Source organism: Odocoileus virginianus, chromosome 4 (genome assembly GCF_023699985.2).
Source record: "Odocoileus virginianus isolate 20LAN1187 ecotype Illinois chromosome 4, Ovbor_1.2, whole genome shotgun sequence".
NCBI classification, from domain to species: domain Eukaryota; kingdom Metazoa; phylum Chordata; class Mammalia; order Artiodactyla; family Cervidae; genus Odocoileus; species Odocoileus virginianus.
Window position 1 is genome coordinate 88,782,583 of NC_069677.1, and position 25,170 is coordinate 88,807,752.

The 25,170-nt window shown below is 42.4% G+C and overlaps 1 protein-coding gene across 3 annotated transcripts in view; it reads left to right on the forward strand.

Moving 5' to 3' along the window:
• PIK3R4 (phosphoinositide-3-kinase regulatory subunit 4) overlaps positions 1 to 25,170 on the forward strand; it is an 85,021-nt gene that overhangs the window by 34,430 nt on the left and 25,421 nt on the right. For all 3 annotated transcript variants that reach the window (XM_020894747.2, XM_020894745.2, XM_070466992.1), the window contains exons 8-13: positions 4,847 to 4,992; positions 6,905 to 7,108; positions 14,592 to 14,793; positions 16,714 to 16,901; positions 17,627 to 17,837; positions 24,601 to 24,766. In XM_020894747.2, the coding sequence (XP_020750406.1) occupies positions 4,847 to 4,992; positions 6,905 to 7,108; positions 14,592 to 14,793; positions 16,714 to 16,901; positions 17,627 to 17,837; positions 24,601 to 24,766 (1,117 nt within the window). The remainder of the gene's footprint in view (positions 1 to 4,846; positions 4,993 to 6,904; positions 7,109 to 14,591; positions 14,794 to 16,713; positions 16,902 to 17,626; positions 17,838 to 24,600; positions 24,767 to 25,170) is intronic.

Consider the following 25,170-nt stretch of genomic DNA (forward strand, 5'->3'; position numbering starts at 1 on the left):
CATTTCTGCAGTGTAAAAAAGGTTTCCTTTCCTACACATGGTTTCCAGCGCTTGGCGTTTCTCACCTTTTTGATAACAGCCATTCTAAGAGTGTGAGATTATAGCTCACTGCAGTTTTGATTTGCATTTCCCTTATAATCAGTGGTGGTGAAAATCTTTACCTGTGTCTACCAGCCAACTGTGTATCTTCTTTGGGAAAATTCAGCTCCTCTGCCCATTTATTATGCAGGTGGTTGTTTTTTGGCTGTTGAGTTGTTTGAGTTCTTTGTGTATATCGGCATTAACCCCTTATCGGCTCCATGACTTGCAGATAGCTTCTCCCACTCAGTAGGTTGCCTGTTTTGTTGAGAATTTCTTTTTTTGTGCAGAAGCTTTCTAGTTTGGTGTCGCCCATTTGTTTTTGTTCTTCTTGTCTGAGGAGACATATCTAAAGACTTTTGCTAAGACTGATGTCAGAGAGCATACTGTTTATGTTTTCTTTTCGTAGTTGTATATGCTTTCAGGTCTTGCATTCAAGCTTTTAATCCACTTTGAGTTGATTTCTGTGTACAATGAGAGAGAGTGCAGGTAGTTGTTCCGTTTTTTCCAACACTATTTCAGAGACTGGCCTTTCTCCATTGTGTATTGTGTGCTCTTGTTCACAAGTGTGGGTTTATTTCTTTCTGGGTGATGACCTATCCACTGACGTAAGTGGGGTGTTAAAGTCCCCTAGTTACTCTCTTGCTGTCAGTTTCTTCCTTTAGGTCTGTTAATGATTGTTTTGTATGTTTTGGTGCTCCTGAATTAGGGGTGTGTGTATGTATATATATGTATATACAAATCACTGTTATGTCTTCCTGATGAATTGTCTGGTTTATCATTATATACTGTTCATCTTTGTGTTTTGTTACCTTTTTTTGGCTTGAAGCATGTTTTACTTGATGTGAGTATGACTACATTCCTTCTGTTTAGGCTGTAAATTGGAGTCTTCTATCCCTTCACTTTGAGCCTATGTTTGTCCTCAGAGCTGAGGTAAGTGTCCTGGAGGCTGCATATGTAGTTGGGTCTTGTTTTTTTCTTTTAACCTTTTATTTTGTATCAGGTTGTAGCTGATTAAAAACGTTGTGATAGTCTCAGGTGAACAGCAGAGGGCCTGAGCCATACATATACATGCATCCGTTCTCCCCTAAACTCCCCTCCCATCCACGTCGCCACATAACATCGACAGAGTTTCATGTGCTATACAGTAGTTCCTTGTTTGTTATCCACTTTTAGTGTAGCAGTGTGTACATATCCACCCCAAACTCCCTGCCTATGCCTTCCACCATCCTGCCCCCATGGCAGCCATGGTTTCATCCTCTGAGTCTATGAATCTCTTTCTGCTCTGCCAGTCAGTTAATTTGAAACATTTATTTTTAGGTCCCACATGTAAGGGATGTCATGGGCTTCCTTGGTGGCCCCTGTGGTAAAGAATCTGCCTCTAATGCAGGAGACCCGGCTTTGATCCCTGGGTGGGAAAGATCTGCTAGAAAAGGGGATGGCCACCCAGGCCAGGATTCTTGCCTGAAGAATCCCACGGACACAGGAGCCCCATGGGCTACAGTCCGTGTCGTTACCATGAGGTTTATATAAAACATCTCATAGGTATATGTGTCTCTTTCAATTCTGGTTTCCTCACGGTGTATGCCTAGGAGTGGGATTGCTGGGTCATATTTTTTTAAGGAATCTCCATACCGTTTTCCGTAGTGGCTATATCAATTTACATTCCCACCAACAGTGCAAGAGGGTTCCCTTTTCTCCACGCCCTCTGCAGTATTTATTTTTTGTAGACTTTTTGATGATGGCCATTCTAACCAGTGTGAGGTGATATCTTACTGTAGTTTTGATTTGTAGTTTCCTCTTCCTTTATTTGGACTTCTGTGTTTCTAAGTTTGTTCCTTCATTTGTGTAATATTTGTCTGCCTTCTCATGATTATTTTTAAACTTATTGTGTTTGAGGTCTCCTTTTCCCAGGCTTCAAGGTTGAACTCTTTCTTCCTTTTGTTTTCTGCCCCCCTAAGCTTGGTCTGGTGGTTAGTGTGAGCTTCATATAGGGTGAGATCTGTGCTGAGTTTTGTTTGCGTGTTTGTTTTTCCTCTGATGGGCAGGGCTGAGTGAGGTGGTCATCCTGTCTGCTGAGGACTGGGTTTGTATTTCTGTTTTGTTTGTTGCTGAGGCGTCCTACCCAGGGTCCTGCTGGTGGTTGGGTGATTCCCGGTCTTGTATCAAGTGGTCTCCTCTGTGTGAGTTCTCACTCTCTGATACTCCCAGGGTTAGCCTCTGGTCGTCTAGGGTCTTGGAGTCAGTGCTTCCGCTCCAAAGGCTCCAGGCTGGATCTTGCCAGTCCCAGCCCAAGGGGCTCCTGGCGTGTTCTCATGCTAGAGGCATGGGGTCTCTGATTGTTTAAAGGTTTCAGCTCCTGAGCACTGAAACCTCCTTGCAGCAGTGACGGTGGTCAGTGTTTTTCTGGTGAATCAGGAGAAAGACTTCCTGTTTTCCTCCGGGGAAGCCTGCCTGCTCGCTGCTCGCGCACCTCGGCGGGCTCCTCGCAGTCGCAGAGGCTGAGCCCCATGCGGGGCTCCGGAAGACCTCAGAAGATGCCTTCTGACCCTTTGGGTGGGATGGTCACTGAAGGGGGTGGTCTTTCTCGGGTGCTGGTGCCGTTCTGCTTTCTCAGAAGCGTCCTTGCTCGCTGACAAAGAGCCATGAGCGCAAACTTCTTTTTCTTTTTTTTGCATTGTACTCTCTTTGGTAAACTGTTCCTCCTGTTCATTCATTTCATTCCTGAGCTCATTGGACTGCCTCTGTGAGTTTTCCTGTGACTCTTTGCGTTTCCTCATGATGTCTGTCTGGAATTGTCTGTCAGATCCCTGTATTCAGTGATTTAGTTTCTGGAAAATTTTCATTTCCTTTTTGTGGCACAATGTTCCTGCTCTTCTTCAACGTGCTTGATGAGGGTGTTTCTCTTCCTGTGCCTTGGAAATGGTGAACACTTCTTGATTCCGATTCACCAGGCTAGAAGTGAGTAGTCTTTCTCTGTTGTCCGTTAGGTGGCACTGTAGCCTAACTTGTAAAGTTCATTTGTCTGTGCTGCCTCTGGTTGTATTTAGGAGCCCGAGGTTTGCACCGTCTGCTGCCTCTCTTAGAGGTGTAGCCTGTGACCTCACGATCGCTGCCCGCACCCCGGGGGTGGTGTGCAGTGTGCTCCGCTCTTGCTGGCGTCCCTGCTGGGGCATCGGGATAGCAGGCCCTTGGTCACGTGCAGCATCTCCTGAGTCCCAGGTGTCACTCTCACAGGAAGAGGGGGAGGGTGGGCAAGAGCTGGGGTTGCGGGGCCATCTCTGACGGGTCTGGTGTTGTAAGGTCTGAGGGCTTTGCTGCCGTGGCTGGAGGTGTGGGAGCTGGAGTTGTGGGCGCCTCTGTGACTGGGGGGACAGGGTCCCAGGCCCGCTTTTGCTCGGTCACCGGAGGCTTGTCGGTGTGATGCCCGGTCACCGGAGGCTTGTCGGTGTGATGCCCGGTCACCGGAGGCTGTTGGTGCTGCTACAGGGAGGCCAGGGCTGTGTGAGCCGCTGCCTCTGGGGCCCCGGCTCAGCTGCCATGGGCGGAGGGCAGACTGCAGTCACCACTGTGTACTCCCTGCTCCCACCTTCCCCGTTTGCTCCGGTCCCCCCACCTCTGGAGGTCTAGGTGAGTGGAATTCTACACCTGGTCATGTTGGACAGAGGCACCTTTGTTGAGTTTTCGGTGTTGTACTGATTGTAGAGTAAAGGGGAGAGACGAAGGGAGCATCTCACTCCACCTAGTATCAACATCCTGGTGACAGAATTCTTATTTCTCTGTTAGCCTGAGTTTCCTTTTCTTTTTTTCATTTATTTTTATTAGTTGAAAGCTAATTACTTTACAATATTGTAGTGGTTTAGCCTGAGTTTCTTATGACGTCAGTATTCCCTCAGTGCTGATGTCTTTGTATCCTCAGAACTAAGTTTTTTGTTTTTTTTGTTTGTTTGTTTTTTGTTTTTAGAAGTTTGAATTTTATTCTAAATCCAGTTAGTTTAGCTGTTTGAATTTTATCCTAAATCTTCAGTTAGTTGAAATCGTTGACTTTAGGTGTTGTACAAAAAATAGTTAAAAGATGTGAAAAGATACTCATTTAATTTTGTGATTTAATCTTACATCTTAACTCTTTAACAATGGGCAGCGTATGTTTTCTGCCTTTCAGCCTCAATTCATATTGCCTTGTGAATGAATTCATGAGTATTGTATTTCATACGATCAGACCTTTGCATTTAAATGAATGTCAGTCAGGTGAAATCATTCCCTTAACCCAAGCCATGACTTGGAGGAGAGCCATCTTCGCGGTGTCCTTGCCCTCTATGTGGTGGATGCTGCGTCCTTGGACTCTGTGAGGTGGATTATATGGGGGGGTAACAGTTCGCTGTGTACTGTTGCGCCTCATATCCCCGTCCACTAGTTTTTAACTCAACCTCTTAAATGAGTGTATGTCCCCTCACCTTCAGCCCTGACTGAAAATATAACAGTTTAAATTCCAAGGAAAGAGGTGACTGGTTTTACTCTCTATGGTGTTGTTCATACTTATGGTCAGTAATGTCATAACGTCAGTATGTTCACCTGGTTCAGTGTATGTCCCAGGACAATCAGAGGTGACCTGATGGTAACATTTGCTATAATCCCTTTGTCGATAGTGTTATAAGGTAAGAATTTGTTTATCTTAATAGTGGGAAACTCTTTATGAACATGGTATCTTGATAGTGTGAAACTCTTTATGAACATGGTTTAATCCATGCCTTTTTTTTTTCCCTCTTAGCCCCCTTTCTGTGTCATCCCAACCTGTGGATACGCTATGGCGCTGTGGGATTTATCACCGTGGTAGCTCACCAAATAAGCACAGCTGATGTCTACTGCAAACTGATGCCTTACCTTGACCCATATATTACTCAACCAATAATACAGGTACGCATGTTCCAGCTTGGTATCAAACCTCCCTTCCAACTGGGCCCCTTTAAGAAAAAGGTTTGGAGAGTCCTATTTTTATTTAAACTTGTAAAGATTTAAATTGGACTATAGAATTTTCATACTTCTTTCCAGGTAGGTAATGTTAATGAGCAGACGCTCGGGAAGGTGAGGGAGTCCAGGGAGCTGTTATGCTGTCCAGCATGTGGCGTGCAGTGCAGCCCTCAGTGGTTCACCTGTTCTTTGTGCGGTGTCTGAGGCGTCTGCTGTTACGGGAAGTGCAGCGGAAATATATATGGATGGACCTGCTTTTGTTATAAAAGTATAGCTGATTTCAGCCCGGTCCACATATATAATAAATTGGAAGCAGGCTTTTTCAAAAGTTGGTTTTCAGAGCACTCACTGGTTCTGGTTTCTTTCTTTTTTTTTAAAATCTAATGCCCGCTGACCCCCCTTGCTCCCCCACCCTTCCCCAGCAGTGTAGCACTTGTTGATAAACTTTGGGTCTCTGGTTTATGCAAAGCGATTATTTATCCACCTTGTCAGAGTTTATACCCTTCATTCTGTTGGACAGTCAGCTTCAAAATATTGATAGATATTTAAATTGAATGGACTGTTGAGAGGATTCTAGCTGGTAAAACAGCCTAAAATACCTGTTTTTCTTTTGCAATTTCCTGTTCCACTCTAGCTTTCTCCTACTTTTATAAGCCCAGTGTGCCTTCCCTATGGTTGGAGAAAATGGCCTTGGATATCCTCTGCAAATAAGTAGCTGTGACTGTCTTCAGTCTTTAGTTTTCATAATAGATTAATCCAACTTGGAGGATCATCATTCTTTCTTTCATAGAGTTTGTAAATTAAAATTTTCATTCCGAGAACAATTTATGTATCTGTGAAAGATGGATAATATTGCTAAAAATACATCCTCCTTTTTTGAAGTTTATTAAGGCTTTCTTAGAAATAGGTCTAGTGATCCCTACTGCTTTGACTACTTATTCTATTATGAGCCGTAGAAGTTTGGCTATTAAACTGTTAATGAAAGAAAGAAGTGTTTCTGGGATTGAAAAATTGCATACATTTGTAGTAACTTTTAGTTGTGTTTTACTAAAATAAATGTGATATTTACATGGTTTGTTAGAAATCTGCACCATTCCCCTTGTTTCTCAGAAATTGTTATTAGTGTTACTTTTTGCTTTTATCATTGTTTTATATCTTGAAAGGCCAGGTTTAGGAGTTGAGAGACTGCTTATCTATATGTTTCACAATTCTTACTTTTCTGCAGTTTCGATTAGACAAAAGATACCTTTTTATGCTGGTTTCTATTGGCCAACTCACCAGGTAGTTAAATGTATCTAAAAAAGTCCTCTTGGTTACTGTTTAACTAACCCCTTTTATTATAAATGCATTGACAAGGAGAATATTCTTGGGGATTAAGAAAGAAAAGATTTTAAGAACTCTGGAGAGAGTAATGTTTTTAGAAGTGGTTGAAGCTGGTGGGGAAAGCTGAGGACTGAAGGCGGCCCTGTGGCTACTGAGCATCTTCCCTGGATTAGAACCTTTTGGCTGTTAGACCTCTGAGCTGCAGATGCTTCGTAGATCTGGAAAGTCACCTGACGTTTTGAGATCTAGAAAACGGGCTCTGAACTTTTCTAGTCTGGACACTGATAATATTCAAGTATGATAGACACAAATGTATACTCAGATGCTAACAATGAGTGAAGAAATACCTTCACTCTCTAAAGATCACTGGTGTTCTTTTTTCTTCTAAGCAAAAGTTGCAGACGTTGATATCTCCCATTTTCTTAGAAAATGAATACCTATGTTAACTTTACACAGGTTATATGTATTGAATTTGAAAATAGCTGTACTGTATATTATATCTTTGGCTGATTCTTTTTTTTTTTTTCTAATATAGATTGAAAGAAAACTTGTTCTACTCAGTGTTTTAAAAGAGCCAGTAAGTCGTTCTATATTTGATTATGCTTTGAGGTCTAAAGATATTACTAGCTTGTTCAGACATCTTCACATGCGTCAGAAGAAGCGAAAGGGGTCTCTTCCTGACTGCCCTCCACCTGAGGATCCTGCCATAGCACAGCTTCTGAAGAAATTGCTCTCACAGGTAATATCGCCTTTCCGAAATCTTACATTTAAATGCAGATTTTATGAAAACCTGGCGGCATACATCTAGTGTGTAAGAATTTTTTTGATTAAGTTGTAGCATAGCAAATGAATAAAAAATCTGGCAGATATGTATTTGCTTTGATATCTAAGGCATGCTGTGATAATGATAAGGCACTGGGTTCAGTTAAATAAGGAATCATGGGAGACCTAGTAAGTGTGTTTGTGGTTACTGGCTATGTAAACAAGGGAAAAAGTAGATACAACCTTAGATTTAAGTAATATTCTTGATTGTATTTCATATTTCATCAAAAATATAAAGAAAGAAAAAAAATTACAGAACACAAACGCAATAAAGAAAAATCTTGGTTTAATTCAGCTCAAATTTAGAGTCTTCACTACATGCAAACAGCTAAAATGCTGGGACTTATAATGTGTCTTAGATTGAATAAACCAGTAGTTTACTGCTATATCTTGGAAATCTGTGGATTTGAATCCTAAAATCTTCTTAGAACTAGGAATCCTTGTTATTATGCTTGGCATTATTTAAATCTAGATTCAGCATCCTGTTTTAGAGGGGGTGTGTGGATCCTAGAGAAGACAAAGTAGGAATGTAACTGGTTAGAAATAAAGGTTACGGTTTCTGAAAAGATGTTCCATGAGCCTTAAAGTGAATACTTGGGGTTGCCTTTAATGAATGTCTTTAAGTCTGTGGGACATGATGGTTAAGAGCATGAGTATCAGTCATTATCTCGTCTGAGAGAAAAGAAGATGAGGAAGCACCTCTGCTGGAGAGAGAGAATCAGTCAGCTCTGGGTGCTAAATCCCTTCTCACAGTGATGCCTGTCACTGAGCATCCGGTGCCGTCTGATGCCCAGATGTTGGTTTGGGTGATTGAATGCTGCAGTAGGCTTCCGTGGGATGCTGGTGAATAACCCTCTTGGTTCTTTGAGGTCTAACTTTATCTGGAGACTTGAGCTGCCTCTGAACGTCCCTTCTAAGCCAGCAGTTCTGTTTCCTGTGTTTCAGAGAACTTCAGTTTGGTGTGACTTGAATTGCCAGAGAGCTTGTTTCTTTGAGTTTTCTTTTAACCTTGGCTTGTACATTAGATATATTTTCCAGTTTATGGAAAATCGAATATTGAATCATATTTTCCAATTCTTTCTCCTGAGCAAGTAATTCTTATCAAAAAGATTTCAGCTTGCAATAAAAACCTCCCCAATTTAGATGTTTCTTGGAGCTCGAATAGTATGATTCCTTTGTATTTTCTCTCTTCCGTGCAAATCCTGTATATTAAGTTGAACTGTTCTATACGGAAGTTTTCTCTTCTGTGTAAGTCATTAGTTATTTTGTGGAACCACCTTAGCTCCTAATACTTGCTTTTCACCTTGCCGTGGGTGTCAGTTTCCCAGCGCCACAGGTAGTTTCCCACTGCGAGGGAAGGGGCAGCGTCAGTAGCCCTTCTGTGTCCTGCTGCTCTTCTTCCCAGCCCCAGGGCCCTGCTGCTCCCCTGGTGCCAGCCCCCGTCACTGGGGTCCTGATGAAAGCACTGCACTCTCACTGGCTTGCATTCCTGAGCCTCAGTGCTTGAGGTCCTCACTCGTCTCTCCTTTCTGTGAGTGGAAGCGGGGAGCACGGAGTCCCCTGTCCTATGCTGTTTCTGTGACTAGTCTTAGGAGACTAGGCACAGATAGTCTCAGGAGACTCCTCAGGGCCAGGGATGCTCTGCCTCAAGGGCTGAGTGCTGCTGCTGGAGGGGACAGTAGGCTCCAGTCTCTGAGGCCCTCAGCGGTAGCAGCGCGACACTGGCTTCCCCGGTTTGAGAACACGCAGTGAGTCTACTTTCTGTGTTGTCTGCCTGTCCTTGAAATAAGCTTGACGAGTAGGTATTGGCATCATTTTATTAGATGAGGAAACTGTGGCTCAGTGAGGGTAGTTACCTCCTGTGCACACAGTTAGTGAACATTACGTTTCAAAGCTAGTGCTGGACCCTGAACCTATCTTCACTCTACACACGACCCCCCCGCCCCCCACACAGTGCCATCTTGTCTCTCAAAATGCCCAGAGGATAGGGAGCCAAAGCTGAGAGGCTTGCTGGGGTTTTATGTGGACTGAGGAAGAGGCCCCTGGGCAGCTCATCTCTCCCGCCCTTTGCGGCCTTTTCTCTGCTTTTCCTTTTTGGTCCCTTTGCTGCTGAGTTTGTTGGGAAGTGGCTGGAAGTACTAGACGTGGGGAAGTGGCTGGAAGTACTAGACGTGGCCTGGAGCCAGAGGAGGGTTTGAAGGTGGGAACTGAGTCCTTGTCCTAATGTCAGGAATACAGAGGGGAGACATATGTTTTTAGCCGCTGCATAATTTACCCTCCTACAGCATTTCTTTTTTTTTTTTTTTTTGGCTTGGGGTTCTTCAGTGCTCTTTTCTGTAGGACCTCTTGAGGACACTTGAGATAGGGGTGCGTGAAATAGGCCTTTCCAGAGCAGCCTAGTGTTGTTTCTCTGACAGAGCACCAGGTAATAGACCTAAAGTACACTTCTGGAACATTACCTCTGTGGGAGCTGAAATCTGCCTGTACTCCAGATCTTCAACAGGCTTTCCCATCTGGAGGTGACACATGTCAGGATTATTTTAGATTGATCTCATCTATGAGACAGCTCCCTGTTTTTTTCATATTCATTTAAACAGATACTAGTACAGATACTTTAATTTACATTTTAAACTTTTACATATTTTTAATTAAAAAGATTTTGACTTGGTAGTATAGATGCATGGTATAAAATTGAAAAGCTCTATAAGAAGATACACATAAAATGTAAGTTTTCATCTAATCTCTGACTCCTGGCCATCCATTTTTCTTTCTCTGTTGATGGTGAATTTTATACTGTTTGGTGCTGAATCCCTTTACACTACACAGTTGGCCCTCTGTATCCACACATTCCACATCCATGAATTCAACCAACTGTGGGTCGGGAAAAAAAAAAAATTCCACAAAGTTCCAAAATGCAAAACTTGAATTTGCCTCATGCTAGTAACTATTTGCATATTATTTACATTGTATTTACAACTTTTTACATAATATTTACATTATTTTAGGTATTCTGAGATTTTTTGAGTCTGGCTTATTTTACTCAGCAGAATGTCTTCAAGCTTCATCCATGTTTTAGCATGTGTCAGAACTCCCTTCTTTCTTAAAGCTTAATAATATTCTGTGTATATTCCAAAAAAAAAAAATAAATAAAGTATATAGGGAGATGTTTGTAGGTTCCCTGCAAATACTGTGCTGCCATTTTATCTAGGAGATCAAGCATCTGTGGATTTTGTTATGTGTGGGGGTCTTGAGGATGGCTGTATAGTGTTGGATTTTTTCTACAGTTAAAGATATTTGGAGTTGGTTTGATGATTTTAAGCCTTGGTTTCGAGCTTTGTTAGGAGAGATCCAGAGCAACCTTTATTTAGCTTGACTCCTAGGGACTTGTGAGGACATGATGCTCTGTGTGGTCAACGGTCTCTCACTTCCAGCTGGTAGGAGCAGAGTGAGTGGTCCCCAGCCCTGTGTCAGCTCTGGGGTTGTTTGGCTCCTGGGTGTTGGTGTTCACACGCATGTAGCTCAGCCCTCGGAGGGAGACTGGCAGTGCCCTGACCACAGCTCTTGCTTGGCGTGGGATCTCTCTTCTTCTGGGCTCTGCCCCATGCTTGGCCATTTGGCTTCCTGGAACTCTGATTTGTCTCTTGAACGTGGCTCTGATGAACTCTATTTGAGTCCCCCCACCATCGCCCTCCTCACACCATGGCCGGGAAACTCCGAAGAGTAAGCTGGGACAGTCATAGGACTCATCTTTATCTGGGGGAATCATTGCCCTATGCTTCCTGTTTTCCAGTGTCTGAAAAGTGTCATCTCATATTTTTTGTCTGGTTTCAAAGTTGTTTTAAGCGGGAGGGTAAATCTTGTCCCTAGTATACATCATGGCTGGAAGCAGAAGTCTGAGGGGTGTTAATGGACTACACTTTTGCTGTAAACAGTCGAGTGGGAAAGACAAGATCTCTTCAAGAAAATCAGAGATACCAAGGGAACCTCCATGCAAAGATGGTCACAATAGAGGGTAGAAATGGTATGGATCTAACAGAAGCAGAAGATATTAAGAAGAGGTGGCAAGAATATACAGAAGAACAATATAAAAGAGATCTTCATGACCCAGATAACCACGATGGTTTGATCACTAACCTGAAGCCAAACATCCTGGAGTGCCATGTTAAGTGGGCCCACTGCGAACAAATGCACTCAATATGCCAGCAGATTTGGAAAACTCAGCAGGGGCTGCAGGAATGAAAAAGGTCAGTTTTTATTCCAATGCCAAAGAATGTTCAAATTACCGCACAATTGCGTTCCTCTCACAAGCTTGTAAAGTAATGCTCAAAATTCTCCAAGCCAGGCTTCAACAGGATGTGAACCGTGAACTTACAGGTGTTCAAGTTGGATTTAGGAAAGGCAGAAGAATCAGAGATCAAATTAGCAACCTCCGATGGATCATTGAAAAAGCAAGAGAATTCCAGAAAAACATCTACTTTTCAGCTTCGTTGATTACGCCAAAGCCTTTGAGTGTGTGGATCACAACAAGCTGTGGAAAATTCTTCAAGAGATGGGAATAACAGACCACCTTACCTGCCTCCTAGAAATCTGTATGCAGGTCAAGAAGCAACAGTTAGAACTGGACATGGAATAACGGACTGGTTCCAAATTGGGAAAGGACTACTTCAAGGCTGTATATTGTCACCTTGCTTATTTAACTTTTATGCAGAGTACATCATGTGAAATGCCGGGCTGGATGAAGCAGAAGCTGGAGTCAAGATTGCCAGGAGAAATGTCAATAGCCTCAGATATGCAGATGACACCATCCTTATGGCAGAAAGTGAAGAACTAAAGAGCCTCTTGATGAAAGTGAAAGAGGAAAGTGAAAAAACTGGCTTAAAGCTCAACATTCAGAAAACTAAGATCATGGCATCCAGTCCCATCACTTCATGGCAAATAGATGGGGAAATGATGAAAACAGTGAGAGGCTTTATTTTCTTGGGCTCCAGAATCACTGCAGATGGTGACTGCAACCATGAAATTAAAGGATGCTTGCTCCTTGGAAGAAAAATTATGACCAACCTAGACAGCCTATTAAAAAGCAGAAACATTACTTTACCAACAAAAGTCCAACTCGTCAAAGCTATGGTTTTTCCAGTAGTCATGTATTGATGTGTGAGTTGGACTATAAAGAAAGCTGAATGCCGAAGAATTGATGCTTTTGAACTGTGGTGTTGGAGAGTCCCTTGGATTTCAAGGAGATCCAACCAGTCCATCCTGAAGGAAATCAGTCCTGAATATTCATTGGAAGGACTGACGCTGAAGCTGAAACTCCAATACTTTGGCCACCTGATGTGAAGAACTGACTCATTGGAAAAGACCCGGATGCTGGGAAAGATTGAAGGTGAGAGGAGAAGGGGACAACAGAGGATGAGATGGTTGGATGGCATCACCGACGTGATGGACGTGAGTTTGAGTAGGCTTCAGGAGTTGGTGATGGACAGGGAGGCCTGGCGTTCATGGGGTTGCAAAGAGTCCGACATGACTGAGCGACTGAACTGAGCTGATTGTCCTTGTCAGGGTTTTTTTCTTTGTTGTCTGATGGTACATTTCTAACATTTTTTTAATTGAGATATAGTTAGTAGACAGTGAGATTTAGTGCTTAAAAGCATACACTTCAGTGGTTTTTAGTGTATTCACAAGGTTGTGAAATCATCACCACTGTCTAATAATTCTAGAACATTTTCTAGAATTTGTGAAGTTGTTCAGTCGTGTCTGACTCTTTGGGACCCCATGGACTGTATGTAGCCTGCCAATCTCCTCTCTCCATGGGATTCTCCAGGCAAGAATCCTGGAGTGGGTTGCCATTCCCTTCTCCAGGGGATCTTCCTGACCCAGGGATCAAGCCCAGGTCTCCCGCATTGCAGGCTGACACTTTGCCGTCTGAGCCCCCAGGGACGCCCCTGGAACATCTCCATCAGCCTGAGAAGAGCATCCTTCTCCATTCGCAGTCATTCCCTACTTGCCTCTCCCCCGGCAGCCACTCAGTCAGCCCTGTGTTTCTGTGGCTTTGCCTGTCTTGGATATCTCGTGTAAATGAGACCGTGCGGCATGTAACTTTTGTGACTGGCTGCCTTTGCTCAGCGGGATGTGTTTCCAGCTCCTCCATGGTTGGGCAGTCTCTCCACTCAGCCTTCGTTCTGGCCTTGCCTTGTGTGGACTGAAGCAGAGCTGTCCTTTCCTGTGAGCTGAAACGTAGGCTAAAGAAAGAGTAGAACTATTAGCTGTGTCGTTGTCTAAGCAGATTTTAGGAGAAGTGTAAATAAGTGAATTTCAGGTTAATATTGGAAAAAATTTGTCAAGGATCTTGTACAAGTAGTAAACTTTAATGTTATTTTACTTCATTATTCCTTAGCTTTTTGACTTTCTCGAGTTGATTTTCGTCTTGTGCCAGTGGATTGTGACTATTCCCTTAAGCTCCAGTTTCAGAGGGATTTTAGGTTGAGGCCTTAGGGAATTGTCATTTTATTAATTTTTTCATTTGCATAATAAAAACATTCTATAGGAGTTGGTGGAGGTTGGAAAGTTAAGAAAATGCAGAACTGCTCCAAGTACCAGAATGTTTACTTTGCACATTGAATTCATTATTTAAATTAATTAGTATTCATTAGCTGTCAGTTTGAAGCATTTTGTCTTATATGGATTAACTTACTAAAGTTTTATGATAGTCTTTTAAGATGGGTGCTAGTAATTTTCCTCATAGGTAAACAGAGGTCCAGAGAAAGTGGGTGGCTTGCCCAAGGCCATACAGATTGTAAGTAACGTGGCTGGAATTTGAACTGAAGCAGCCTGACTTGGGATGCTGCCTGACTTAGGAACTTGAGGATCCTACCTCAGGATGCTGGCACGTGTGTTGCCTCCATTTGCCTTTCAGTCCATGAGGCGTGTGTTCAGAATGCTTTATGTATCACAGAGTGTCTTCACAGCGGTGTCCCAGCACGTCTAGGGGCAAAGTCCACGTACATGCACTTTCTTCTGCTTCATATTTGCAGAATTTTTTAGATACTAGATGTTTATTTATTCAAAGTTATATATTTAAAGATCTACCAGGCACTGTATTAAGTTCTTTGGAGGTTTCAAAGGTGAATTATATTTGAATGTTGCCTTTTAGAAAGAATGTTAAGTTATAAATCACAATACAAAGTAGAAAATGCCCAGTAGAGGGAGAGTGTCCTTGGAGATCAGAGTAATGTTGTTCTGTATTGATAATTTCCTTTTTCCCTTGCCTTTGCTTGCTTCATTTTACCAGTCTGACTCTTAAATTTTAAATTGAGTGGTTTGACCCTTCAGTTGTTAGTCATTTTGAGTCCTGTTACTACTTGCAGAAATAACCTAGGACATATGGTTTTATTTGTTTCCAGGGAATGACAGAGGAAGAGGAAGACAAGCTTTTGGCTCTGAAAGACTTCATGATGAAATCTAACAAAGCAAAGGCCAATATAGTGGATCAGAGTCATCTCCATGATAGTAGTCAGAAAGGTGTAATTGATTTGGCAGCCTTAGGTATAACTGGAAGACAAGTTGATCTTGTTAAAACCAAACAGGAACCAGATGACAAGCGAGGTTAGTACATTTGTGTGTGTGTGTGTGTGTGTGTGTGTGTGTGTGTTAGCTTGTTATTATTAGTTATTTCTTAAGGTTTTAGTAGTAAAACTAAGAAGTCACTTTCCTCAGATATGTAACTTTCAAATACAGTGAGTGAATGACTCCATTTATATTTAATAGCAAGGAGATTTGGGGGAGGAAAGGTAGAGAAGTGGACTTACAGTTAAGAAATTAAGCAATTTTCCAAATTCATGGATTCGCATGTGTGGAGTCAGAATTCAGTCCAAAGTCTGACTCCAGAGCCTACTTGCCTCTGTGGAAGTATATGATTGAAGGCAGAGTTTTATGTTTTAATCCTTTAAGCACCAACCCAACATCAATAGTCTATGTAAAATGAGGGTAAAGTTTCCTAGCCCATTACTAGTGGGTAACTGCCAGTGAATTGAATAGTCTTGCAAAGGAGAGCTGCGTTCACGATTTGAAAGTGAAAGTGTTAGTCGTACCATGGTGTCTGACTCTGTGATCCCATGGACTCTAGCCCACCAGGCTACTTGGAATTTTCATGATTTTAAGTTTTGAGATTTAAAACTGTTGGCTCTTGTGACATTGGCATTGATTGTGTGAGGGTTTTAAGATCTCATGCATTCTTCCTTTTAACCTTTTTTGGAGATACACTCACTTCCTGTGCCTTTTAAAATCCTTGTATTCATTCCAGTATCAGGCTTTCCTGGGGGCTGGGTGGTAAGGAACCCACCTGCTATGTGGGAGACACAGGTTTGATCCCTGGCTTGGGAAGATCCCCTGGAGAAGGAAATAGTGGCCCACTTAAGTGTTCTTGCCTGGAGAATCCCATGGAGAGAGGAGCCTGGTGGGCTACAGTCCATGGGGTTCCAAAGAGTCAGAGAAGATTTAGCAACATAACAACAACATTCCAGTATCAGATTTTGAGGGCAGTTGATGAATTACATTAAAAAAAGAAAAGACCTCTAACTGTTAAGTGGAATAAAGTATTTGCAGCTTAACTCTGAATGGCTGACAGCCGCAGCCCCCAGCCTTTTGGGCACCAGTGACTGACAGTTTTTCCACAGATGCGGGATGAGGTTGGTTTCCGTTCCGCTGGCTACCCAGCCATGCGCTGTGCAGCCTGGTTCCTCACAGTCCACGCCTGGGGGTGGGCACCCCTGACTCAGAGCCGTGAAATTAGAGCACTCATGCAGTTCATAAGGAAAACCACAAGCTCCCTAGAGAGAAACAGTGAAGGATGGGAACACACAAGTGATAGGATAGAAATACACATTTAAAAGGGGAACAATGAAGTGAATGTGAATAGACACGGGATGCCATTCTCTGCCTTTGTGATTAGCAAAGACTGATGACGCGTGTGTCAGCATTGTCACTAAATTCACTGTTTTTAAGCTTATAAATTGAACCTATTATTAATATGATTATTATTTTTTTACTATTTGACTTACATTTTCAGTTCTGGAAATTTCTCGTAGAAATGCTGACAGACATGTGAAGGAATATGCATAAGGATGCAAATGACTTTTTATTTCTTCTTTTTTTCACCCCATGTAACTGATTCTGGATATAGAGAGGTCATATTTATCAGTGTAGTCAGTGACATTTGAAAAAGTAATATTTTTGTTGGTTCTTCAGGTAAAGTGTTTCCTTGAAATCGAGCTAGCCTTGGACAACTAGGAAGCAGTTAGGTCTAATTACTAACACTGTTGAAAGTGCCTCTGTCTATCTGCCCTAGAGATGAAATGAGAACTAGCAAGTTTAGATGTGAATATAAAGAAACTGGCCCTCATGAAGAGTACATAGCGCATGAAGTCCATGCTGCCCCGCCTTCCTCCGCCCCGTGCACGCAAAGAGTAATAAAAGCCGTATTTGCTATAGGGGCTTCCTTCAGATTATTCTGATCTTTTTTCATAGCTAGAAAACATGTCAAACAAGACTCAAATGTCAATGAAGAGTGGAAAAGCATGTTTGGCTCGCTGGAACCACCGAGCATCCAGCAGGCCTTGCCTAAAGGGAGTGATCAGGAGGTGATGCCGGCTGGGAAGCCGCCGCGTTCCGAGTCCTCCGCTGGGATCTGTGTCCCTTTGTCGGCTTCCCCGCAGGTACTGTCATCCCGGCAGTAGTGTGCTTTTTGTTTTTGGATCTCATTCTACTGTTTTGGGTTTTTAAAGGCTGTGTGCTGTACTGGAAAAATCAATACAGTGACGTGTCTTTTAGGAAGGACATTTTTCTTTCCAGGAGAGGTTTATCTTCACAGCCAAAGGGAAATCCAGTATTGAAAGCACCGAATAAGGTGGTCTGAAACTGTGGGGTGAAGACGTCGTTATGAACTATGGTTCTAGTCATAGGCTGCAGTGAACCTTTAAAATCTTCTTTTATTCTTCATTTAATATAACATAGTTATATCTGTAAGATAGCAAAAGTACTTCTGGGAAGAAAAGTCCCAAGTTTGCTCTGTATGAGAAATGTCATCATGACTTGGATATGTTTGAAGTAAGTTTTTAATTTGAGGTAACTCTTCCCTAGCCAGTTACGTTTTAATTGAATCAACTAATGAATTAAAATTCTCTTTTTTTCACTTAATAAAGAGTTTTGTTTAATGTTATTGCTATACTAATAAATTTTTAAAAATAGAGACTTGGAATTAGTGGTTAAACTTTATTTTAATTAGGTTTTCACTGAAAAATATGTCCCTGTATTTAGATGGATTTAAAAATTGGTACATTAATAAGGACAAAAGTCTGGTGTAATAAATAGACCATGGGTACATTTTAATCATCAAACATAACTGCTTATGACACAGATACTTATTCTTTTGGTTTTGCAGGTTCCAGAAGTGACAAATGTCCAAAATAGAAAACCAACAATACAGGTTTTAAGTAGTACAATTTTACCATCCACGTACCAGATCCGGATCACAACCTGTAAAACTGAGCTTCAGCAGCTCATACAACAGAAACGGGAGCAGTGCAATGCCGAGAGGATAGCCAAGCAGATGATGGAAAACGCCGAGTGGGAGAGTAAACCCCCACCACCTGGTACGTGTGCTGTTGATGGGCGGCCGTATTCCAGCCGGGTGCCAGGGCCTGGGATCCAGTGGAAGAAACTAGTACAGTTACTAGGCAAAGGAAGTGACCACAAGGCTGGCACTTTGAAAGCAGGACACCTGACGTCCTTCCCAGGTGGTCCAGTGACTAAGGCGTCATGCTTCCAGTGCGGGGGACCCAGGTGTGATCCCCGGTCGGGGAACTAGATCCTGCATACTGCAACTAAGAGCTGGCGCAGCCTAAATACATACATACATACGTATACATACATACATACATACACACACACACACACACACACACACATATGTATATACATATATACACACATACATACATACATGTGTATACATATATACACACATATACATGCACAGAGACATATATACATGCACATACACACACATACATGTGTGCATACATATATACACATAAGTAAGTAAGTAAAGTCTCTCAGTCGTGTCCAACTCTGCGACCCCATGGACTGTAGCCTACCAGGCTCCTCTGCCCATGGGATTTTCCAGGCAAGAGTACTGGAGTGGGTTGCCATTTCCTTCTCCAGGGGATCTTCCCAACCCAGGGATCAAACCTGGGTCTCCCGCATTGCAGGCAGACGCTTTACCCTCTGAGCCACCAAGGAAGCCCCACATATATACATACACACACACACACACACACACACACATGTATACACATGCATACACACATATATACATACATGTATACACACATGCATATACATATATACAGACATTCGTGCATGCATATGTACACACATATATGCATATATACACATATACATATGTATGCACATATATACATACATATGTGCATACACATCCATATGTATCTACATACACATATACACATGTACATACACACATACACATATACACACATACACATATATACACATATACACATACATATGTGCGTACACACATACGTGTGTATATACATACACATATACATACATACACACATACATACATATATATATAAGGGAAAGCGCCCAGGAGGAGGCAGTGAGTGAGACGTCCCAAGTCAGTATTTGTGGACTTCGGATCTCCTTGGCTGTGGCAGTGCCTTTTAGGCCAGTAATCTACTGTTTATCTTGTCTATGGCCCCTGGTCCCCATTTACAGTGCTGGGTTTTACCTGCCTGCTTTGCGTCATGCCACTTTCTCACTAAATGTCAGGCTTCATCAAGTAAACTCTGGCTTTCAATTTCCGAAGGGTTTAAAAACTATGAATTTTCTTTAAAAATTAGGTAAAAACATTTGGAAAATAATGAGTGCTTTAAAGAGAAAACAAAATCACCTATAACCATCACTCAGCAATCATCAACATTAATATTTTTGGGAAAACACTTCTGTACTCTGAGAAAATGTAAAGAAACTTGAGAGATATTTCAGATGGGAATTGTGACGGAACTTTGTTAACAGACATGCCCAGTGTTATGTGGTGGAGCTCGTCTCTGGTACTGGATTGTCAGATTTTTAAAAACATTTTTAATGAGTTTCTATATAGATTTTAATAATAAATATGTAACTTGAAAACTGAGAAGAAATAAACGCTTATGGGTCAGTCAGTTCAGTCGCTCAGTCGTCTCTGACTCTGCGATCCCATGGACTGCAGCACACCAGGCCTCCCTGTCCATCACCAACTCCCGGAGCTTACTCAAACTCACGTCCATTGAGTTGGTGACGCCATCCAACCATCTCATCTTCTGTCGTCTCTTCCCGCCCTCAATCTTTGCTGGCATCAGGGTCTTTTCAAATGAGTCAGTTCTTCGCATCAGGTGGCCAAAGTATTGGGTAGAGGTTGAAAAACCACAGGAGTTCCCACAGGCTTCCATTGTGAATGTAGGAAAAATGCCAGTGGAGAGCTATGACTGAAAGATTTCAGAAATATTACTAAGTGGTGTCTTTAGTCACATAAATTTTTTTTGTTTAAAGAAAATAAACACCCTGGAATGTTTAAGTTGTTTCTACAATACAGTTCAATATGATTTATCAGCCCTGCTTTAAAGACAAAAAATGTTGGTCACACACTGTCTATTTTATTATAGAATCTGTCTTTACAAGTGGCATTTTGTACTTAAGTGAAGCTATATGTTTTATTCAGTAATCCCAGAAAAGGTGTCAGATTTTATGGTTCACGAAATGTACAATGACTGTTGAACTTTTATTTTTTTCTTTCCACACTTGAGTGGTTTTGTGAAATTGATTTTCTCTTGGGGGAAATGTTCAACCTAGCCTGCTCTATTACCTAGACTTCACGGCAGAGTATTTTTGAGTATTCTCAAATCCAGCATATCCAACTTGGAAATCACATTCAGCTGTTCTTTCCACACATGTGACCTACAGATGCAAGGGGAATGGTATTTTTCTGTTGAATGTGCCAGGTTTGGCAATGGTCTTGGTTTCAGGTTTGTTTCTTGGTAAAAGAAATAAGTTGATTTTAAGGTGACATTGTTGCTTAGCAGGCATAGATCCTTCAGCATAGCTTTTTAAGAAAATTATTTATTTTTAATTGGAGGATGATTGCTTTACATTACTGTATTGACTTCTGGGTACAAAAAGATATGCCACTGAAAGATGAGCTCCCCAGGTTGGTAGGTGCCCAGTATGCTATGGGAGAAGAGTGGAGAAATAATTCCAGAAAGAATTAAGAGGATAAGCCAATGCGGAAACAGCTCCCAGTTGTGGATGTGACTGGCGCTGTAAAGAACAACATTGCATAGGAACCTGGAATGTTAGGTCCTTGAATCAGGGTAAACTGGAAGTGGTCAAACAGGTGATGGCAAGAGTGAACATCGACATTTTAGGAATCAGGCAACTACTATGGACCAGAGTGGGTGTATTTAACTCAGATGACCATTACATCTACTACTGTGGGCAAGAACCCCTGAGATGATGAAATGGAGTCGCCCTCAGAGTCAGTATGCTACTGGAGATCAGTGGAGAAACGACCCCAGCAAGAATGAAGGGACGGAGCCAAAGCAGAAACAGCACCCAGATGTGGATGTGACTGGTGATGGAAGCAAGGCCCGATGTTGTGAAGAGCAGTATTGCCTAGGAACCTGGAATGTTAGGTCCATGAATCAAGGCAAATTGGAAGTGGTCAAACAGGAGATGGCAAGAGTGAACATCAACATTCTAGGAATCTGCGAACTAAGATGGACTGGAATGGGTGAATTTAACTCAGATGACCATTATATCTAGTACTGTGGGCAGGAATTGCTTAGAAGAAATGGAGTAGCCATCATGGTCACAAAAAGAGTCCAAAATGCAGTACTTGGATCCAGTCTCAAAAGTGACAGAATGATCTCTGTTTGTTTCCAAGGCACACCATTCAATATCACGGTAATTCAAGCCTATGCCCCAACCAGTAATGCTGGAGAAGCTGAAGTTGAATGGTTCTACGAAGACTTACAAGACCTTCATTCATTATAGGGGACTGGAATGCAAAAGTAGGAAGTCAAGAAACACCTGGAGTAACAGGCAAATTTGGCCTTGGAGTACAGAATGAAGCAGGGCAAAGGCTAATAGAGTTTCGCCAAGAGAACGCACTGGTCATAGTAAACACCTTCTCCCAACAACACAAGAGAAGACTCTACATATGGACATCACCAGATGGCCAACACCAAAATCAGATTGATTATATTCTTTGCAGCTAAAGATGGAGAAGCTCTATACAGTCAGCAAAAACAAGACCGGGAGCTGAGTGTGGCTCAGATCATGAACTCCTTATTGCCAAATTCAGACTTAAATTGAAGTAAGTGTGGAAAACCACTAAATTGAAGAAAGTGGGGAAAACCACCAGACCATTCAGGTATGACCTCAATCAAATCCCTTATGATTATACACTGGAAGTGAGAAATAGATTTAAGGGACTAGATCTGATAAGCAGAGAGCCTGATGAACTATGGACGGAGGTTCGTGACATTGTACAGGAGACAGGAATCAAGACCATCTCCAAGAAAAAGAAATGCAAAAAGGCAAAATGGCTGTCTGAGGGAGGCCTTACTGTGAAAAGAAGAGAAGCGAAAAGCAAAGGAGAAAAGGAAAGATACTCCCATCTGAATGCAGAGTTCCAAAGAATAGCAAGGAGAGATAAGAAAGCCTTCCTCAGCAATCAATGCAAAGACATAGAGGAAAAAATAGAATAGGAGAGACTAGAGATCTCTTCAAGAAAAGTAGAGATACCAAGGGAACATTTCAGGCAAAGGTGGGCTCAATAAAGAACAGAAATGGTATGGACCTAACAGAAACAGAAGATATTAAGAAGAGGTGGCAAGAATACACAGAAGAACTGTACAAAAAATAATCACAATGGTATGATCACTCACCTAGAGCCAGACATCCTGGAATGTGAAGTCATGTGGGCCTCAGGAAGCATCACCACAAACAAAGCTAGTGGAGGTGATGGAATTCCAGGTGAGCTATTTCAAATCCTGAAAGATGATGCTGTGAAAGTGCTGCACTCAACGTGCCAGCAAATTTGGAAAACTCAGCAGTGGCCACAGGAATGGAAAAGGTCGGTTTTCATTCCAATCCCTAAGAAAGGCAATGCCAAAGAATGCTCAAACTGCTGCACAATTGCACTCATCTCACATGCTAGTAAAGTAGTGCTCAAAATTCTCCAAGCCAGGCTTCAGCAATACGTGAACCGTGAACTTCCAGATATTCAAGCTGGTTTAGAAAAGGCAGAGGAACCAAAGATCAAATTGCCAACATCCGTTGGATCATCGAAAAAGCAAGAGTTCCAGAAAGATGTCTATTTCTGCTTTATTGACTATGCCAAAACCTTCGACTGTGTGGATCGCAATAAACTGGAAAATTCTGAAAGAGTTGGGAATACCATATCTCCTGACCTGCTTCTTGAGAAACTGTATGCAGGTCAAGAAGCAACAGTTAGAACTGGACATGGAACAACAGACTGGTTCCAAATAGGAAAAGGAGTACGTCAAAGCTGTATATTATCACCTTGCTTCTTAAACTTATATGCAGAGTACATCATGAGAAACACTGGACTGGAAGAAGCACAAGCTGGAATCAAGATTGCCAGGAGAAATATCAGTAAACCTCAGGTATGCAGATGACACCACCCTTATGGCAGAGAGTGAAGAGGAACTAAAGAGCCTCCTGATGAAAGTGAAAGAGGAGAGTGAAAAAGTTGGCTTAAAGCTCAACATTCAGAAAACTAAGATCATGGCATCCAGTCCCATCACTTCATGGCAAATACATGCGGAAACTGTGGAAACAGTGACATACTTTATTTTCTTGGGCTCCAGAATCACTGCTGATGGTGACTGTGGCCATGGAATTTAAAGACACTTGCTCCTGGAAGAAAAGCTATGCCAAACGTAGACAGCATATTTAAAAGTAGGGACATTGCTTTGCCAACAGAGGTCCATCTAGTTAAAGCTGTGGTTTTCCCGTGCTCATGCATGGATGTCAGAGATGACCAAAGTGAAGGCTGGACCCTGAAGAATCGATGCTTTTGAACTGTGGTGTTGGAGAAGACTCGAGAGTCCCTTGGACTGCAAGGAGATCCAACCAGTCCATCCTAAAGGAGATCAGTTCTGGGTGTTCATTGGAAGGACTGATGCTAAAGCTGAAGCTGCTCTACTTTGGCCACCTGATGGGAAGAGCCAACTCATTAGAAAAGACCTTGATGCTGGGAAAGATTGAAGGCACGAAGAGAAGGGACAAGAGAGGATGAGATGTTTGGATGCATCTCTGACTCAATGTACATGAGTTTTTGCAAGCTCTGGGAGTTGGTGATGGTCAGGAGGCCTGGCATGCTGCAGTCCATGGGGTCGCAAAAGAGTTGGACACGACTGAGCAACTGAACATCATATGTATGTCCTCTCCTTTCTGAATCTCCCTCCCACCTTCCACCCCATCCCACCCTCTAGGTTTTATTTTAAAATTGATTAATATTAAATATTATTAATTGTTATGCCACATATAAAGACGTATGCTGGATATTGTGAATGATACAGGATGGATAAAACATAGTCTCTGGCCTCAGGGATTTTGTTATTTATTAGAGGACATTAATTATTCATGAAAAGAATATACATGAACAAAGTGTGTAGATGTCATAACGTACTAGAAAATCCTTGGACGTTCTGAGCCTAATTTATAATCCTGTATATACCAGTCTGTTGATGTCATAGGATAAATGATTACAGGTAGAGAAGAAATCCACATTTGGGTTTTACTGTGGGTCTGGGGCAGTGTTAGACTCTTTATATCTCATTTACCCACACAGTCGTCGTGTGGGTTGAGTAATTTCCCCCAATTTTATGTTTGAGGAAATGAAACCACAGAATTTAAAGAAGTACCCCAAGGTCGCACTGTGGTATGATAGGTCTGGGTCTTTGAGGCTTTTGGAGTGGGCTGTCTCCCTAGTGCCCTGTTTCTCTACATCAAGGTAGTCATTACGTCTTGCTGTTGAGCCACTAGTTAGGGTTTTTCCTGGTAGCAGGTGAGTGGTGTGCCCTCTCAGATGCTGGAGAAGGCCATAGGGTAGTCTTTCTAAGGCTGTTTGAAAGGATGTCTTCCTCCATAGGCAGTTGTATCTGATGTGGTCCTGTAGGCCACTCAGTATTGACTAGCTGTTGGGACCCTTTGTTCAGTTCTTGTGAACTGTTGGGTTGGCTGTTGATGCTTGTAGTTGGGCATAAAGGGAAGACTGCATTTATAAACTGAAACTTAGGACGCACTCTTGGTTTTCCTCAGGGTGGCGACCTAAGGGGCTCCTCGTGGCACATCTTCACGAGCACAAGTCTGCTGTGAATCGGATCAGAGTCTCTGACGAGCATTCGCTGTTTGCCACGTGTTCCAACGATGGCACAGTGAAAGTCTGGAACAGTCAGAAGATGGAGGGGAAGACCACCACCACCAGGTAGGCTGCACATGGGTGGAGAGCCCACCCACCCTCCCAGTCAGCATGTTTACCGAGCGCTCACACCGTGACAGGTGCTGCTTTAGGTTCCAGGGGTACAGTGCTGATAAGTAGACACAAGTACATGTTCTGGGAAGCTTTACATCATGGGCGGTGACGGATAATAAGCAGGGTGTAAGTAAGTGAAACTGGTTGTGTTTGGGGATAGTAAGATATGTTATGGAAAAAATGATAGCAAAAAAGAGGGATAGAGAATGAGTAGGTTGGGTAGACTAGAGTTTAAAGAAATTGGCTAGAGACTTCTTCACGGAGAAGGTATCATTTAAGGAGGCCCCTGACAAAGATGAGAGAAAGTGCCACGTGGATGTCCTGGGAAAGAGCCTTCTCAGCAGAGGAAACGTGGG